This window comes from Ammodytes marinus, assembly GCF_949987685.1.
Source record: "Ammodytes marinus genome assembly, chromosome: 6".
Taxonomy (NCBI): domain Eukaryota; kingdom Metazoa; phylum Chordata; class Actinopteri; order Uranoscopiformes; family Ammodytidae; genus Ammodytes; species Ammodytes marinus.
Window position 1 is genome coordinate 34,094,537 of NC_137235.1, and position 17,872 is coordinate 34,112,408.

The 17,872-nt window shown below is 44.4% G+C and overlaps 2 protein-coding genes across 2 annotated transcripts in view; one reads left to right on the forward strand and one right to left on the reverse strand.

The window, feature by feature from the left end:
* LOC307252054 (adhesion G protein-coupled receptor L1-like) overlaps positions 1 to 6,607 on the forward strand; it is a 45,845-nt gene extending 39,238 nt beyond the window's left edge. The window contains exons 21-26 of the mRNA XM_080029603.1: positions 2,057 to 2,225; positions 2,319 to 2,468; positions 2,583 to 2,679; positions 2,770 to 2,880; positions 3,452 to 3,475; positions 3,781 to 6,607. Of these exons, the coding sequence (XP_079885729.1) occupies positions 2,057 to 2,225; positions 2,319 to 2,468; positions 2,583 to 2,679; positions 2,770 to 2,880; positions 3,452 to 3,475; positions 3,781 to 5,714 (2,485 nt within the window). The 3' untranslated portion in view covers positions 5,715 to 6,607. The remainder of the gene's footprint in view (positions 1 to 2,056; positions 2,226 to 2,318; positions 2,469 to 2,582; positions 2,680 to 2,769; positions 2,881 to 3,451; positions 3,476 to 3,780) is intronic.
* A 1,282-nt stretch (positions 6,608 to 7,889) lies between these two features.
* LOC307251789 (phospholipid phosphatase 3-like) lies at positions 7,890 to 16,848 on the reverse strand. Its single transcript, XM_080029205.1, has 6 exons — positions 16,416 to 16,848; positions 13,353 to 13,510; positions 12,544 to 12,830; positions 12,378 to 12,435; positions 9,389 to 9,565; positions 7,890 to 9,283 (listed from the first exon to the last, which is right to left on the reverse strand). Exons 1-6 carry the CDS (start codon positions 16,624 to 16,626, stop codon positions 9,185 to 9,187), a joined length of 990 nt encoding a protein of 329 aa, XP_079885331.1. The 5' UTR covers positions 16,627 to 16,848; the 3' UTR covers positions 7,890 to 9,184.
* Positions 16,849 to 17,872: the final 1,024 nt, after the last annotated feature.

Here is a 17,872-nt window from a genome sequence, read left to right on the forward strand (position 1 = left end):
GCACAACTGGAGCGACATGTGCAAAACTCTAACAACAGTACGCAGAGCAGCGGTTCATTCGGGCCAAACTGTAGCTCGTTTTTCATTGCTTAAACACAATTTTCAAAACTCTACACATCTATCTCATGGCTTAACCACAGCCTGCACAACACTGTGGATTTCCAGCCCTTTTTTTCAAACGCTAACACACTACTGCCACAACTGTAAACCACACATTCAAAACAGAATGAATGCCTAGTGCATTTCAAACACTGCAGATAGCAATGTCAACTGAAACACTACTGTAAGATGTCTTGTTTTAGACTTGTTAGTGAACATATACAGTATAAAGGGAAAGCTCAAAAATATATTTTTTTTGGGAAATGGACCAATGAAGACAGGTTGTTGTAGGGAGAAGAGTGGCAGTGATAGTGTGTATGTGTGGAGGAAGACAGAGCTGTAATGTCTGATGAAATACAGTAAGGGCTACACTGATAGACCCTGTTGTGAATCATGGTCTCTCATTGAGAGAGGCAGGGTTGAGAGTGCAACCCAATCTGCAAAAATCTAAAGTTGCATCTGTAATACAAATTTTCCAGCAAACAAACAGCTTAGAGTTGCATCCTTACAGTAAATGACAACATTACAGGAATTGATTTCTGTATTACAATTACAGAATATTTACACAGATAAATACTACATTTGGAAATGTTTTCAATAAAATATACAAAATGTGTATCTATTGAAGCAAACTTCTGATTTTCATTTCTTTTTGTTTTCCTAAAAAAACTGGTATGTTGTAAAATAAACAATTTCATGTGAAAGAATTTCACCCTTTCATCAAAGAAAATATTATGTAATTTGTGTGAAATAACTCAAATTATTCAAACTGTAAAGATTAAAAGTTTGTAATTTGTGTATTGGGGTTTGATGCTAGTGTTTGTACTCTGCACATATTCTGAGTGACAGTGTGTGTTATCTCAGTGAGGACAATTCATAGTGTTTGCTGCACTGAGCCTATTTTGCAGGTGAAGTGAACTGTTCAGCTCCAGTGACTGTTGGTAGTGCAGACTGTAGTTAGAGTTTTGCACATTGAGCTACAGTTATGCCCACTGTGGTTTAGCAATCGAAAAAAACTGTAAACCAGACGAAAAATTATAAAAACTGATCAAAAGTGAATGATTCTCAAGCTGGAGACAGTCTGTTATTTGTGAAGAATCTATCCATTCAGAGAGTTCAAGTTAATTTAAAATATTCAAAACTCTAACTCTCCTAACTGACAGAGTGAGCCATTGTGAATTACAAAAATAAAACAGATGTAATGCGGTCTTTTTGTCGTCTGGGTGAACAGAATTCTGTTGATCAGCAGCGTATTGAATAGTTTCAAGGCCAAGCGTTCACAGCTTTTGTAAGAGCAGAATAAAAAATGCACTCCAGAAGTCTATTGAGACTTTGGATTCTTTTGAGCTGGTAAAGGTCACATCTTGGCAATGCGCTTTACATGAAAAATAGACGGGGAAAAAACTGCACTCCAAGGAAGAAATCAGAGAGCATGTGCTGTCCAGCTAATTTAAAGAAAAGTTGGTGTGAAAAATTGCTCGCACACCCAGATTTTCAGAATGCTGCTACTTTATCTGTAATGTTTAAGTTTTTTTTATTTTAAGCTATTCATAAATTTGGGATGGTGACATTCTGATCGTAATGGATGTGGGCAAGTCCTCTTTGAATTCCCCAGGCACTGATTATATTATTAGCCCACCCCTTATACACCTGTGGAAGGCCAAATTGTCTGCCAAAACATTATGGACACATTTTACAGAATTTTTCGTGAGCATTGAGCTGTTGTGCGGACTAGTATACCTACTTACATACTTTATTATACCCACCCCAATCTATTCATGTGGATGTACTTGTAAAGTAGAAGCACAGCTGCAGCTTTTCTGTGTTAATTGAAGTCCGCCGACCTGACAATTAGAAATTAGAAAATCTATTTGTGAGTTGTTATCCAAATGAAAAAAAAACAACCACAACTCTGGTTGATGTTGTGTGGTTGTTCCTGTGGTGTGTGTGTCTGCAGGGCGTGGGCAGTGGGCTCCCTGACGCTGCTCTTCCTCCAGTGTGTCACCTGGTCCTCTGGCCTCATGTTCCTGTCCGCTCCGTCCCTTATCCTGGCTTACCTCTTCTCCTCCCTCAACACGGCCCAGGCCCTCCTCATCACCATACTGCACTGCACACTTGCCCGGAAGGTATGTCTTTTTTTTTTGCAAGAATGTTTAGTCCACAACATCATGGTTTACCGGCTGAACGGTTGTGTGTGTCTTTGTTTGCGGTTTTTTTAGGGCCAGAAGGACTACGGCCGGTGCTTGCGCCTTTCACAGTGCTGCACCACCTCCTCGTCCAGCTCTCCGGACTCGGTGAAGGGTGCGGCCCTGCGCTCCAACAGTCGCTACACCAGCAGCCAGAGTAGAAGGGCTACTGCTAACAGACAGGTACGTCACACACACACACTGTACATCTGTGTCTGTTTATCTCTCTCTCTCTCTCCTTTCTATCAATCTTTTTTGAGTCACTTTTTGACGTTGTGTGGAATATGTCTGTTGCAGAGTCGTATCAGGAGGATGTGGAACGACACAGTTCGCAGACAGACTGAATCCTCCTTCATAGCGGCAGATGTTAACAATACCCCTACTCTGAACCGTGGTGAATATTTCCTATTTTGTCTAAATCTCAGCATTGCCCCCTTGGTTGGTCAAAATTGTGAAAATAGTTTTTTCAACTCTTTCTCCTCAGCTGCATTGGGGAACCATTTCCTTACTAATCAAGTGTTGCAGACTCATGCTGCAGCCTCTCCTTATGACACCATGCTGGCCCAGGGATACAGCCAACCCTTCTCTTCCACAGGTACATTTTATTACAGCCTTCTAGGATTCTGTGTTTTTTTTCCTACATGTCCTACATGCCTACTACTGTCCCCCTCTTTTTGTTGGTTAGTTTTACTTTCCTTTTACTTGTATGTGCAAAACTCTTATGCCACATTGAATACTGTCAATGTAGTAGCTATTTATGAAAAGGGTCACTGACTTAAAATGAGTTTATCAGCTTGTTAAACAGTTTGCAGCCACAGTTGCAGTTTTATTACATACAATAAATAAAAAGTCAATTTGAATAATAAGGATTGTTTAACTGTGGTTATTTATGATTTGTGACCTTGATATATAAAGGGCAGGGCATTGAATTATTAAAAAATAAACTTTTAAGTGCTCTCATAAAAGAGAGCACTGCCGACTTTCCGAAAACATGTCAAACAAGTGGCTTGTTTGACATGTTTTCTGTTCGAATGTCTGTAATCAAATGCTGATATCATTTATGTATGTGTCGTTTCCTGTTTATTATTTCTAATGACCTTGAAAGGTTTGTCTTTTAAATGTTTTTTGACTTTGCCTCTCTGTCTCTCTGTCTCAACGTGGACCAGTAGGAACCTTCAGAAACAAGCAGAGTACGAGCCTTTCTTTGTTGTGCTCACTCCAATCATTGAGCGCCACTTCCTTGTGCACTGTGGATCAATTCCATAGACCATAAAGACACAACACACACCTCTTCCATGTGGCTATATAACCGAACATTTCATCAAATTACATTGTTATGATCCAAATCTTCTTGGTAGAGCCACACCCTCTGTAAGCACGCAAACCATAGGCTCTCCTCAGTCACTCATACGTTCATTCATGCAAATCTCTTCTCGTAGACCTTTTGTGGTGTATCCCTGTTGGCTAATTGATCTCTTCCTGTTTTTTCCAACAGAGGGTGGTGTGTCCCAGAGCCAGGAGTCCTGTGGGCTGGACAGTGTGTGTCTCAACGGAGGCTATACCCCCAACACCTTCACCCTGCACGGTCTGGGAACCACACCCGGGTCCCGAGCTGGAGTGGTGGGCAGCACTGACCTCCTGAGGGAGGGTGGAGTGGGGATGGAAGTGGACGACATCTCCCCCGCCCTCCTCACCCCCCATGGGGCCACCGATCTGGGCGGAGGTGCTGGCATGCGTCGCAACTTGTCCGACGCGGCGGCCCTGGAAAAGATGATCATCTCAGAGCTGGTGCAGAGCAACCTGAGGCCCTCCGTTGCCATGCCAGTTCCTCCGGAGCGCTACGGAAGCCTGGCCAGGCCTCAACACCACCACGACAGAGCCGCTCTCGCTAACACCGCCACTTTAACTCGACAAGCACAGCCGACCCAAGAGGGCTGGGCTGCCACCATGCAGCCCAACACGCGCCACAACAACGCACAGGAGGGCTGGGCCACCGCCAGGCACCAAGACGCCGAGACGCATTCCTCGGTGCGCGGGCAAGACCACGCCACCACTCCGCGCCTACAAGACGGCTGGTCACACTCACACGTGTCAGGAGAATCTCAGTCCTGCGAGCTGCTCAAAGACGGGGACAGGTCGCAGCTACAAGGCACACTGGGCCGCCGCGGGCTCCAGGACAGGCAGCAAGCACGTCCCCCGGATGTTCAAGCACGGCCCTACTCCACCCTCAGCCGCACGCCTGGCACTCTGTCCCGCCACCGCAGCACAGTGGAGTCCAGTGGAGGGACGGACAGAGACAGAGATCGCTACCGTGACAGGCCCCTGCCACCTCCTCCTCCCCCTCCACCACAGGACTCAGAGCCCCTGTACAAGGGACTGGAAGAGCCGCTGCTGATGACACAGAGGGAGGAGACATGGAGGAGCGGACAGCAAAGAGAGAAGGACGAGACGTTTCTCTTAAAAAGGGAAGGAATCATTGACGAGTGGAGGGGAGGAACCGAGAGAGGGAGGGACGAGTCCTTTCAGAAGAGAGACGGAGAGATGGACGAATGGCGCGCCGGCAGGGAGGAGTCTCACCTGCTGGAGAAGAGAGGCGGCGGAAGGATTGAGGTGTGGCGGGGAGGGGCGGAGGCCGAGCAACAAGAGACGTTTATAACTCAGAAGAAAGATTTTGATGGATGGAGAGGGGGGATGGAGCGAGAGAAGGACGAACCCTTGTTTTTGAAGGACAGAGACGGATGGAGAGCGGGGATGGAACGAGAGAATGAGATGCAGAAGGACAGAGCGCTGGATGTGTGGAGGGGAGGGATGGATGTAGACCGGGACGAGTCCTTCCTGTTCGAGAGCAAAGACGCAGGTCTGGACCCCAGGAACAGAGGCTCTCTGCGTTACCACGGCGAACGAGAGGATTCTGACTCCAGCTTTGCTCTGCCTCTGACGCCTGACCTGGACCTGGACCCTGACTCATCTCCTCTCTACACCAGAGACTCCAACCCCTCCCCGCTCTACCCGGGGGATAGCCGCTCGCCGCCGCTCGGCATCTTCCCCCGAAGCTCCCCCCCGACTAATATCTTTGTTCCTCGAGACACCAACTCGCCTCCCACCAACCTCTACTCACGTCACTCGCCCCAGGTGTACAGTCGAAGCAGCTCCCCACCTCGCTTCTACACCCGCACCTCCCCTCCGACCCTCTCGTACCCCGACAGCAGCCCTGAAGGTCCTGAAGAGGTCAGCCCGTCCGGTCAGCCTCAGCGGCCCGCCCTGGAGCTGCCCTACAGCCTGGGGCGGCCCCCGCTGGGCCCTCGGCCCAATCACCTGCAGACCTTCTACCAGCCGCCGCAGGTGTCGTCTAATGGAGAGGCAGGATACACACCGGAGCCCACCTCTGACGGAGACGACGGACAGATGCAGCGGGTGACCAGCCTGTGACTAGGGCGGTGGTGATCGGGGCATAGAAAGCAGGCAGGAGAAGGAAGATGGTGGTAACATCCAATAATGATCTAACTGAGGGAAATGTTGATGATGATTGTGACGTCAGTGTTGATGATTAGAATGGTGGGCGATGAAGGTAACGATAATGACAGTGATCGCTCCTCCCTGCTTCTATTTCCCGATCACCACGAGACTCCCCCTTTTCATGTTTTGTTACTTTTCTATGACTGTGATCCATTTCCATATCTTCCCCCTCTCTCTCTCTCTTCTCTCTTTCCTGAAACCCTGCTGTGTCTTCTCATCTCATCGGTGCTTAGCATTATTTGCCCATCGTCTGAGTTTCTATTGGTTCATCAGCTGGGTGTTTTCCCTCCCTGTAGCAAGCAAACAGTGTGTCAAAGAAGCACTTGTGTGTTGCCAAAAAATCCTTTCAAAGAACATGTGCATGACTTTATAGTGGCTTTTCAAGGCTACATACTGTAGGAGGAAAGTGCTGAAGTTTGGTGAGTCCGAGTGTGTGCGTAGCTTGATAAGCATGCGTGTGTGTAAGGACGCGAGCGTGTGTGTGTGTGTGTGAGTGTGTGCGCACAAGTGCGTGCCTGTATATACATCATTCTTGTATAATTAATGTATCACAGTGAAGCATTTTATCAATATCAACTGGGGGGCCTCTTACTCACATTCCCTCAGACTGATTTTGAACTCTCGACCAATCCCATTGTCACATCAAGACCAAAACCTCCGACCCCCCCGTCCCTCCACCCGCCACTATGATGATGGAACTTGTTGCCATGGAGTTTGTCTTAGCAACAAGAACTCTTGAACTCCAGACCCAGAGATCATATAAAACCTCAGAACTTTTCTGCAACCCCCTGAGATCCTTGTACATATCGACCTCAAGTGTTCTGATTGTCTTGTATTGCTATTGAAGTTCAAGTAAACATGTGAAATAAATGCTTCTGTCTCTCTGTTTGTGTGGATGTGCAGAGAAAAGGGAGGCTTTCAGAGAAAGGACAAAGACAAGCCTATGGCTGTCTTTAAATCTCCTACGAGGAACTTTTAAATGTTTATGAAACAATAAAAAAAATTCCTTTGACGATTATAAATGACCTGTAACAGTAAGCGACACCATCAGCGAAAACAACACTATTTATATTAAACTAATTTTAATGCCTCTGCAAAGGCCTGATCTCCTGGGAACTTAGACAAAATGATTAATGGCAGGCAGACCGGAACATCCTGTGTTTCCAGAACGGTACTTTACTTTGCTTCCCCATCATCATATACTGTCACCAATCTTGTATAGTCACAGATAAATACATTACCTCATCGTGGTACATCCTGCGGTCTCTCTTTCACTTACTCCCTAAACAAATGCAAGTACTGCCGGCACGCGCTAGCATAGGCGCTGGTGTCGTAAAAACATTTCTGCTTTTGTCCAAAGGTGATGCTAGAATCAACAAAAACTGAAAGTTCCTTGTGGATACTTTAATCATATTTTGCATAGAATTATTCTCTACTGTCACTTTAGTATAATGTTTAAAGCAGGACAGGAGGATTTGTACATTGTTGTATTGTTACTTTTACTTAATAAATAATTAGGAGTTGATGTGTAGTTGTGTGGACTCTACTTTTGTTCATCACATATCTTGAAAAACTTCTCAATTACCAATGGTCACGACTGAAGTTTTTTACTTCCTTACCAATTAAAGCTGCACAAATCAATATTTTAACATGAATGTTTCGGTAAATCCGTATGTGATCTGTGTGTGACCAAAGACAGAATTATCACCCAATTCTTCTCAGCTCTAGCTTAACATTTGAGCATCCTTCGGTAACACTTGACAATAAGGGTACATTAATTAACTGTTAGTTTTAAGCTTACTGACTGGCTTAGTTAAAGCTCATAAGCAATAATGCTTGGTTAAGCATGAACTATGCTTTGTTAACTTATGCTTATTTAAGCATTAAAGCTGGGGTGGAGGATTTGGGGAGAAAATGGCAGTTAATGGCAGTTGGGATAGAGATTTGAATTCAAATACCTCAACTGCTCCACTTGTTCTCTTTGGTCCCTCCCCTATGGTCCCTCCCTGACACGCTCTACACCAACAAAGTTGTGCCAAAGTGAATGGACAGTCCCAACAGCCAATAAGAACAGAGAATCGGAGCCTCGCTCTGATTGGTCAAAGTGTACAGCTCATGTTAACTTTGACCAATCAGAAATGATATACCCCAGCTTTAACCAAGCATAACAGTTAGTTAATGTTTATTGGGCATTAAATAAGCAAAAAATCTTTGCGCCAAGGGCATGCAACCTTCCTGCCCATATAGAGACAGTCGAGCATTTAGCAACTGAAGAGCCAAATATTTTTCTCAGATCGGTTGGTAAAGATCGAAAACAAAGATAAAGGAGAGTGGGTATTGTGCTTATGTCAGGTGGCCAGAAACACACACCAAATAAATGCTAACATAACCTAACGTTGTAATATTTGTTTGTTTTGTTTAAAGTGTTTTGCTAAAAAAAATATATATATAATATTCTCAAAATGTGAATGCATTGTTAGTATTTCAGAAAAAAACTGAACTTAAAAAGACAAGGTTTTTTAAAAAAGATCAAATTTTTTTATTTATCTGTGTGTGCTTTTGGACTGGTTAATAATCTAGCAACATATTTTAGCATTCAACTAACAGGTTCTGTACTTTTCAGACATTGATTATATCTTTTTGTGTAGACTTTTTCACACTCATTTTCTCATTAAAAAAACTATGAATACCACGCACTGCTCACGGACGGACGGAGAAATCCTACCACATCGAAATATCTTACCTATCAAATCATTACGAAGAGGTTATTAATAACACTAACATGGAAATTCAAAAAAAGTGCTCTCATACAGTATGATTTGAGTGGTATAAAATATGTATATATTTACAGGTGACATTTAGAGTGTAGTGGTATAGGTGCTTCTGTGTGTTTGGGATTCAGTCGTTTCATCTCACAGGTAAGCATCACATGAAGCTTTAGGTCAGTCACGTGGACAAAGGTCGAGGCTGCTTACACAACACCCAGGCAGAGCTTGGCTACAGGCAGTATCTCACAAGCTCTATCTCTCTCTCTCTCTCTCTCTCTCTCTCTCTCTCTCTCTCTCTCTCTCTCTCTCTCTCTCGCAGTCTGTCCAAATAATGAGGTATGTGGTTTGACTTCACAGGAAACGGTCTCACATTCTTCAAATCCCCCTGTCTTAAGGCCCGGACACACTGACCCGATAATCGCCATCATAGAGTCTGGAGGGGGCGGGGACACGAATCTGTTTGGTATGTGCCGTGAAATCGGTCGTCGTAGATGTCGTCGGGCTTCTTTTGAGTCGGCAAACTCCATTTTCGGGTAGTCGGACTGGTGTGTCCTGGCCTTTATCCGTAGCAGACAATACAGGCAAGCAGGTGGATGTTGTCGGAGGTGAGGGGGTTTAGCAGACAGTGTGGTGGGGCGACAGGGGGCTGGCCAGGCTCTCGGTGGGAGACAGATCTGAACCCTGGCTTTTAAACATGGAGGAGATGTGGAAGGCCTGGAAAAAAACACACAAGCACACCTTAAGACTTTAACAGACAGCTGACATGTCGACACGCACTACCGCACATAAAAAAAAACAAGCAGGCCAATGTATACTGACCACCCAGTAAGCAGTGAAGGCTCCCTGTATGTAGCCTGTTATCACGTCAGACGGGTGGTGCCTATAGTCTGAGATGCGGGTCAGGCCTGTGTAGACAGCCAGCAGAACAAGGAAGAACTGCAGGGCCGGTCTCAGCAGGCGAGCGCCACGCCATGTCAACCGTGCCTGCAGGTAAAACTACAAGACAAAAACAGAAACCTTATCTTAATTGGTGCAGGGAACAGTAGGCTTCCTTGTGTAGATTATGTACATTTCCACATACTGATTGGATCTATTCACAAACTCAAGCATTTTTTTGAAAACATGAATTGGTATAAAGTGAAGAAGGAAGTTTGTGGTAACTGGATTATTTAATGAAATGTACCTAGTGAAAAGTTAAGGGTCCAAAGTGGATTAACAAAAGTTGGTGATTTTGAATCAGGGCCTCTCTCCAAGCCCGCATGGTTAGGTGATAATGTTAATCATGATTTAAAGGGACACTGTGTAACATTTTAAGTGATTTATTAGCTAAAATAATATCCTCATTCATAAATATGTCCTCATTGGAGTAAAATCACCTCTGCCAATAATCTGAATTATCCTCCTGAGCGGAGAATTACAAATATTAATATTACATTTTGTACATTGAGCAGGCACGTCTTATGGAGGCATCCATGTTTTTGGAATGTCATCAGGTGCATTGTTTAGAATTTAGAATTGTTCTTGTCCACTGTAGCTTCTGTTATTATTCAAAAGGGGTGGGGTTACCCAGGGAGCGTTTCATTCTAGAACTTTCTTGATGATGTCATATTACACAGTGCCCCTTTAAGACCTTGTTATTCTGGTTACCTGGTTATATTGAGATTTAGTAGTGCATATAGTATTCCAAACAACAAAGTTGCATTTCGACGCATAGTGAATTGGGAGCCTCAGGGGGTTAAAGTGCATGGACCCTGGGGCAGTTGTTCCAGCATTGGCTATGGGTCTCTCTTTCTAACAGAAATACACCAAGTTATTTGCAAGTTATCGCAGTCGGTGCATTCATGATTCAATAGATAGCTTTTATACAAGTATTGATGGGAGGCTTAAAAAATTGAAATGTGAATATAGACACAATTTTCCTCTATTCATGACCAGTGTTGGGAATAACGCCGTTTAAAAGAACGGCGTTACGTAACGCCATTCTTTTTTCAGTAACGGGGTAATCTAACTAATTACTTTTTCCGCCGTTACACCGCCGTTATCGTTACTGAACGTTAAATGCGGTGCGTTACTTTGAATTGATTGAATAAACGGTGTAATCCGAACGCACCCCTGGCTCCATACTACACAAACTGCTAGTGAGGAGACCGGTGTGTGGATGACATTAGAACTGTCAGTTAGCGCCGTCACGTCAGCGCCTGTTTAGTGAAGTTTCTTTTTCTTTCTCTCTCTGTTGTGTGAGCTACGAGCGTGCACGTTGGCGCAGTAACCACCTATCAATCCACGATTGAAACGTGCTCTCCCTGAGTTTGTTTGCATCGCCCTTGTGAGTAAATGCATTGAGTTTCCCGATCTCTATAAATTATAATTTATGCACGCTATTAAACGGACGTGATTCGCCGGTTGCAACAGCTGTTTAGCGTGTCATCACGAGCCGAATATTGCTATTGTTCTTTTCCTGGGATCTGTATGCTGCTGTGCTTGTTAAAGAAGGAAATAAACAGCGGATACATCCTTACTCCTCCTCTCATCGTCTCATGCTTCATAGTCTGACGTTTTTGGCCTGAAGTGGTGTTTTAGCTGACACCCCTGAAGTGAATCCAGTGATATAGCAGATCAGCACGGTACATTCAGCAGTTTCCTCTACTACTTTTGTTGAGAACAAAATACTGCAGGTGCAGGATAAACCTCTTGCTGTCTGTTGATGTGCAATACATATTGAAGGTGATGTAGCTTACAAGTAGGCCTACCTGTCTGTTCTACTCATTTCAACTGACTTGTGAAAACTGCTCAGAAAAATCAAAAATTTGACATATAGCAACTTTTTTTTTTACAGTAGGCTAACGCAAATAGTTACTTTCCCTGGTAACTAGTTACTTCTATTATAAAGTAATTCAGTTAGTAACTCAGTTACTTTTCGGAACAAGTAGTGAGTAACTATAACTAATTACTTTTTTAAAGTAACGTTCCCAACACTGTTCATGACATGTGGCGCATGAAATACAGTTCAGTATTCGAGGCACTTCAATGGTTTTTAGATGACCAATCTTGGTTGGTGCTTATTGGTCCAACAGCTGGACGTGCCTTGATTTTCATCTTCCCTTTTCAACCCAGACTAAAAGTAACACCTCATAACCCTAACATAAATAAAAAGCAAGCAAAGATTTCACACGCAGGATTGCACACACATTAATATTCTGTATGCACACATGTACACACATCCAGACCCTTGCAAAGGGACACACATGAATGACACACATGAACACATATAAATGCTGGAGCTTGCACACACACACACACACTCTCTCTCTCTCTCTCTCTCTCTCTCTCTCTCTCTCTCTCTCTCTCTCTCTCTCTCTCTCTCTCTCTTTCCTTCTCTCTCTCTCTCTCACACACAATAGAGGAGAGCAGTGAGGCGGTGAGGCGAGGTCACACTCCTCCCACAGCAGAACAAAGCTGTCTCTGTTTGTCCCATTTATCCTTTCAGTGCTTCTCTTTCTCCCTCTCCTCTTTCATTCTCTCGCTTTCTGCTGCTAACTGGACTGATGATGGCTCCCTTGCATTCATTCTGCATTTTATAGAGATATGGTAATTGGAAATTGGAGACAGTAAATTGCGTTTGCTGTTTTTGTGTGTGTGTGTGTGTGTGTGTGTGTGTGTGTGTGTGTGTGTGTGTGTGTGTGTGTGTGTGTGTGTGTGTGTGTGTGTGTGTGTGTGTGTGTGTGTGTGTGTGTGTGTGTGAGTGTGTGTGTGCCTGCGTGCGTGCGTGTGTGCGTGTGTAGATAGGTATAGGTAAAAATATACTCACTGCTAAATAGAGCATTGTGTACATGGCAAAGGATGCGTGGCCAGAGAAGAAAGACTTCCTGAAAAAATTGGAGAAGTATTTAGAATAACATAGCAGCAGGGGCAAAAGCACAATAACACATGTACGTGAAAGCACATGCGGCCCGCCCCCCCACACACACACACACCTGGCCTCCTCTTCCAGCCGGTGGTCAGGCTGGCGGCAGCTCACTGAGGCCACGTAGGTCCCAGGTGTGCAGTTGAGCGAGGCATAGGTGACGCCACACACAGACAGGAAGTGAGGTCGCAGCCGGCCGACGCTCAGCTTGGCCATGTTGGTGAGCGACTGGCCCACGCAGCAGCCGAACATGAAGCAGCCCAGCTCCTTGTACAGACAGGACACGTACAGGTTCCTCACGAAGGCCTTGGAGTCCACGCCTCGGAAACGAACCCGGTAACACTCCCCGAGGGCGATCTGTAGAAAGGTGGACACAGTGAAGTCAAAACCCTCACATTGCATTTCTCCTCACAAGCTGGGGCACGGACTGAAATTAATAACGCAGAGAAGCCTGGTCCTACCAGACCATCATACTGCATTTCATTTGTACAGAGGTCTGGAATCACGCAATTGACAAACGTTAACTCACTTGAATGTGGTTGTCTGTTGAAGTTTAAAACTATTAAAACTGCCCAGTGACACTCTGGATCTGCCAACTAATCGCATAATGTTTGTGGCTTGACATTATGTTATGCATCGGCTTCTGAGCCACTCCCTCTGTTCGCTGATTGGACCGCCAAAAATCTGTCCGAAGAAAACCTAAGAATATACCGCAGACCCAGACTGACTACTGAAGGGAAATTAAAATTGAGTGGAAGTATGTAATATAATAATAATGATAATAATAATACATTTTATTTATATAGCGCTCTTCACTCACTCAGAGCGTTTGATGTAGGCGGGCGATGCCAGGCTAACCACAGAGGACAGAGTACTCACAGTGAGGCCGGTGATGACGATGCCACCAGCGATGAGTAGTTCGTCTGATATGGCCTCCCGGGGCAGGTAAGGATAGGTGATGCTGGGGTCCCCGCACATGAAGCCCCTTCGGTAGGGACTCACTGCCTTCAGCTCACACGCAAAGAAAGGGATGGAAGCTGCACGGGGAGGAGGAGGAGGAGGAGGAGGAGGAGGAGGAGAGGGGTTGGTAACACAACAATCCCCAGTGGGAGTATACTGTAGATATATTCTTCTCTGTGATGAGAAACCGGAGATGATAAATGGAAAGAGAAAGAAAAGGGGAAAAAGTAGGAGATAAGGAAGAACTAGTAACTCAACCATGAATGTCTTTCCAGCACTGAGTCAAATGACAGTGTCAACCATAAATACGTGTTTACAGTGACAGTTTTTCTAGAACCTTTGGTACTGTACCAAAACAATACCTTTTTCAAAACATCAGGGCTGAGGAAACTTGTCTTGTACAATATGCTATTTAGCCATGTTAGTGAATTTGGCTGTGAGGGACGGCATTGTCTGTCCATCGGTCAATCTCTTTGGTTCCGAACTGAAGTAGACTATCTCATCAACTATGGGATGGAATGCCATGAATGTTACATTGCATGGTCCCTACAGGGTGAATTCTAATGGCTTTGGCGATCTTCTGACTTTTCGTCTAGCTAGCGCCACCCTTAGCTAGCTGAACATCTAATCAGATGTATCAAATCATATAAAGAAGAGTGAGAGCAAGCACTTTAATGCCAGCCATTAGTATGTGACCTTTTTTTATGCTACCGACCAAAGTATTGATTTTTAATATACCGGCACAAGTGCAGCTGTGATGCCCTTGACTCTCCTTCACCACAGATGGAATTAATAAGGTCTAACATTGAAACGAAAGAAGGAACAGTTAAAGGGAACTCAAGGCTATGATACATCTGACGGGGAGTAGGACATGGAGAGGATAGGAGAGAAGGTTAAACGTAGAATTGTCTTACAGGAAAATGAGGGTAGGAACCCAGAGTTTTTTCTCTGGAGAACCTGGCTAGTTTGACAAGCATTAGTAATGTGAGGGTCTGGAAATAGAAGAGTAAAGCAGGCACAGCTCAACAGAGACCCAGTTTGAACTGAACTGTGCATGTGTGTGTATGTGTGTGTGTGTGTGTGTGTGTGTGTGTGTGTGTGTGTGTGTGTGTGTGTGTGTGTGTGTGTGTGTGTGTGTGTGTGTGTGTGTGTGTGTGTGTGTGTGCATTTCTGTTGATGAAGAGAAAGAAGGGTTGTTGTTTGTGACTTCAGTTCAACTCGTCCCTACAAAACAACGAGCAAATACCGCAGCAGAGCAGAGCCAGGACCAGCCTCACACTGTCTCTATGTGTCTCCGAGTGCCCCCCCCCCCTTAGTCACCCCCCCCCCCCCACACACACACACACGCGCACCAACCTTTCCTCTCTCTGCCTCTCTCTCTCTCTCTCTCTCTGTCTTGCATGCCTGCACACACACCAACAGAGGGGAGAGAGAGATAGAGAGAGAGATAGAGACAGACAGCGAAAGAGAGACTTGCTCCCTTATGTGTAATCTGCTGCTAATACTGACTATACCTCTCCATCCATCCAGCCAAACAATTCCAATTAGCCAAACATTACATAACCAGCCTCCTGTCACATATAGGGACCGTGGGAGGGAAAGGGTCAACAATTACAGGCATGTGATCACACACGCGCGCACACACACACACACACACACACACACACACACACACACACACACACACACACACACACACACACACACACACACACACACACACACACACACACACACACACACACACACACACACACACACACACACACACAGTGCAGTGGATCGTGCATTTATTTATTTATACCAAATACAATTCCCCCCGGCCCAGCTCTACCCTGAGAACTGGAGGTTGTCATGGAAACTGTAGAATTCCCTGGGCAATGCGCGAGCCAGCTGGCACGGAGAGCTCGAGAGCGCGCACAAGTGGAAAAAGGAGAGCCGGGGATACATAGATGGAGGGAGAACTTGAGAAACTTTTCAACTTTTTTTTCCTCCCTTTCCCTCTTCCTATCCTTTTCCTTTTATTCTTTCTTCTTTCAAACCCGGTGTTACATCTGCTGCTGCACACATTCTGCAGAGCCCACACGCCTGGATCCAGCCAGCCACTGACTGTCTTTTGTTGACAAAATAAAAAAGGCATGAAAAAAAACACACTAGCGGAACAGAAGTCAACGCGGTGGAAGTTTAACCCTCACCAGAGCTAGAGTCTCAAGAAGGAAGGCGTAGCGATGATCTAGGGAGTTCACCTGTTAATCTTCAAAGTTAAGATATTGTAAGGGAAATCATGCAACATGTTACCTGTTACATGTTCTCGATTTATTTGGTAATTATTTGGTCCATATATAATGTGAGAGAAAATAGAAAAAATAAAACATTTTCACGAAGCCCATGATGATGGTATGAGATTGCTTATTGTGTGACCAAACAACACTGCAACATTAAACACATTCAAATGTATCATCATATGGTCGAAAATCCTCAGTTGAAAAGCAGGAACATACAGAGTAATATTTGGCATTTTTGCTCAGACAATTACTTATTTCTTTTATTTCTGCACATTATTCTGTTTCAATTGCATGGGTAAAGATATACACGAGTAGAAGCATACCTTCTACAGTTAAATCAGTATAAATAGCCCTGCAGTAAATCATTGCAGAGTAGCCTACTGACTACTATAGACACAATTTTGTCTACATGCATATAGTTAGCAGAAACAACCTTAGGATATAAGGATTTCAGTTCAAACAATAACCAAACACCACATGGCTTCAACATCGACCACAGAGTTGCATAGGCACCTCATTGACACACTAAAATATAAACCCACAGGTATATTGTGATGGCTCGTGCGTAGGTGCGTTACACAACCCCTGGTTCAAATTATGTTTACTTCAACAAAGTAACTACAAACTATTCATAGTAATGTAAACAATTGTAACAGATGAATTGTTGTTTCATAGCGTAATATAGTTTTATATTTACCAAGGAAGAGACACAGGAGGTCTAAGCCGACCAGAAGCTTTCTCTTGGACAAAGCCGGTCCAGTTATCTCTATGAATTTCTTCCCCGTGCCGTGGTCCATCATCCCCATCCCTGCTGCGGCCAGGCTGCTCTTGTTGTCGGTCAGTTTGAGCTGGAGGTCGGCGCTGGAGACGGGCACACCGGCGCTGTGCGGCCCAAATGTATCCAACATAACGATAGGCTGCGGCGGGTGGAAGCTCGGAGTAAAGAAGTTGTTGGCATCAGAAAAGTTGGGAGCGCCCTTGAACTACTCATGTGCAGTGCAGCGCAGCGACTGGAAGTAAAGCCACACGCCGGCCGGAGCAGTATTTAACACGCTAAGCAGTCATAGTGATAAAGTGACTTTTTTTTTTACTAATTTCATCACATATAGTCTGCAGGGCTCGCCCCGACTCGTTCATCGTTCATCCGTCACCTTGAAGTTATGTACCACGGCGCAGTGGAAACTCCAGACTGGTTGCGAAACAATATCTCTCTCTCTCTCTCTCTCTCTCTCTCACACACTCTCTCTCTCTCTCTCTCTCTCTCTCTCTCTCTCTCTCTCTCTCTCTCTGCCCATGAAGTTGGCATAATGTGATAAGGATGCAGGCCTACAGGCTATATCTTTGATAGACGTCCTTTCATAAAATCCAGAAGTCACCAAGGAACAACTAAAATCAACAAATAAGTTTGTTGATGGATGGGTAACTCAATCATTAATTATTGTTAAATAAACACATGTAAATGGTAAGGCAAGGTATACAGAACAATTCAGACAATAGGCCATTCAAAGTTCTTTAAAGGGGCATACAATATCAAGATTATCAAGATTAGACATTAGAAATGACAAGAGGAATTGTCATTAATCATCATTGATTCGTAAAAAAAGTTAGAGAAATAGAATTGAGTCCAAATCAGCTACAGCTATCTATCAATAGGGTCCTAAGTCCAAATATTCAAAGGAATTCTTCTCACCCATCATGGCAACTCAAAGGTTTTCTTAATAATGTTAAAATATCTATGAAGCTTTATTAAATGGTTTATTAACCAATAAAGGAATAGTTTGACACTCTTACCCAGTTAGACAAGAACATCAATAACCCACTCATTTTGGTAGCCTATTTTAAAGTAGCTACGAGGAACTTTGAGTTTCTGTTGATTCCAGTGGCACCTTTGGATAAAAGCGGTATTTTTAGTTTGTTTTTACAACGCAAGCCCCCAAGCGAGTGCCTTCAGGGCGTGCATTTGTTTAGAATAAAGTCTGTGGTTCACCAGCTTAATAGCGGAAGGAATAAAAGACTTTGAGTAAGGATTTGTTCTCATCAGGGGCACATTATAATGTTGGCCTGAAAGCAACAGAGAAAAAAGCCTGTGGAGAGAACAGGGTCTGTTTTTTTTTGTTTGCCTTCTCAGGCAACTTTTAACTGTTAACTAAACAG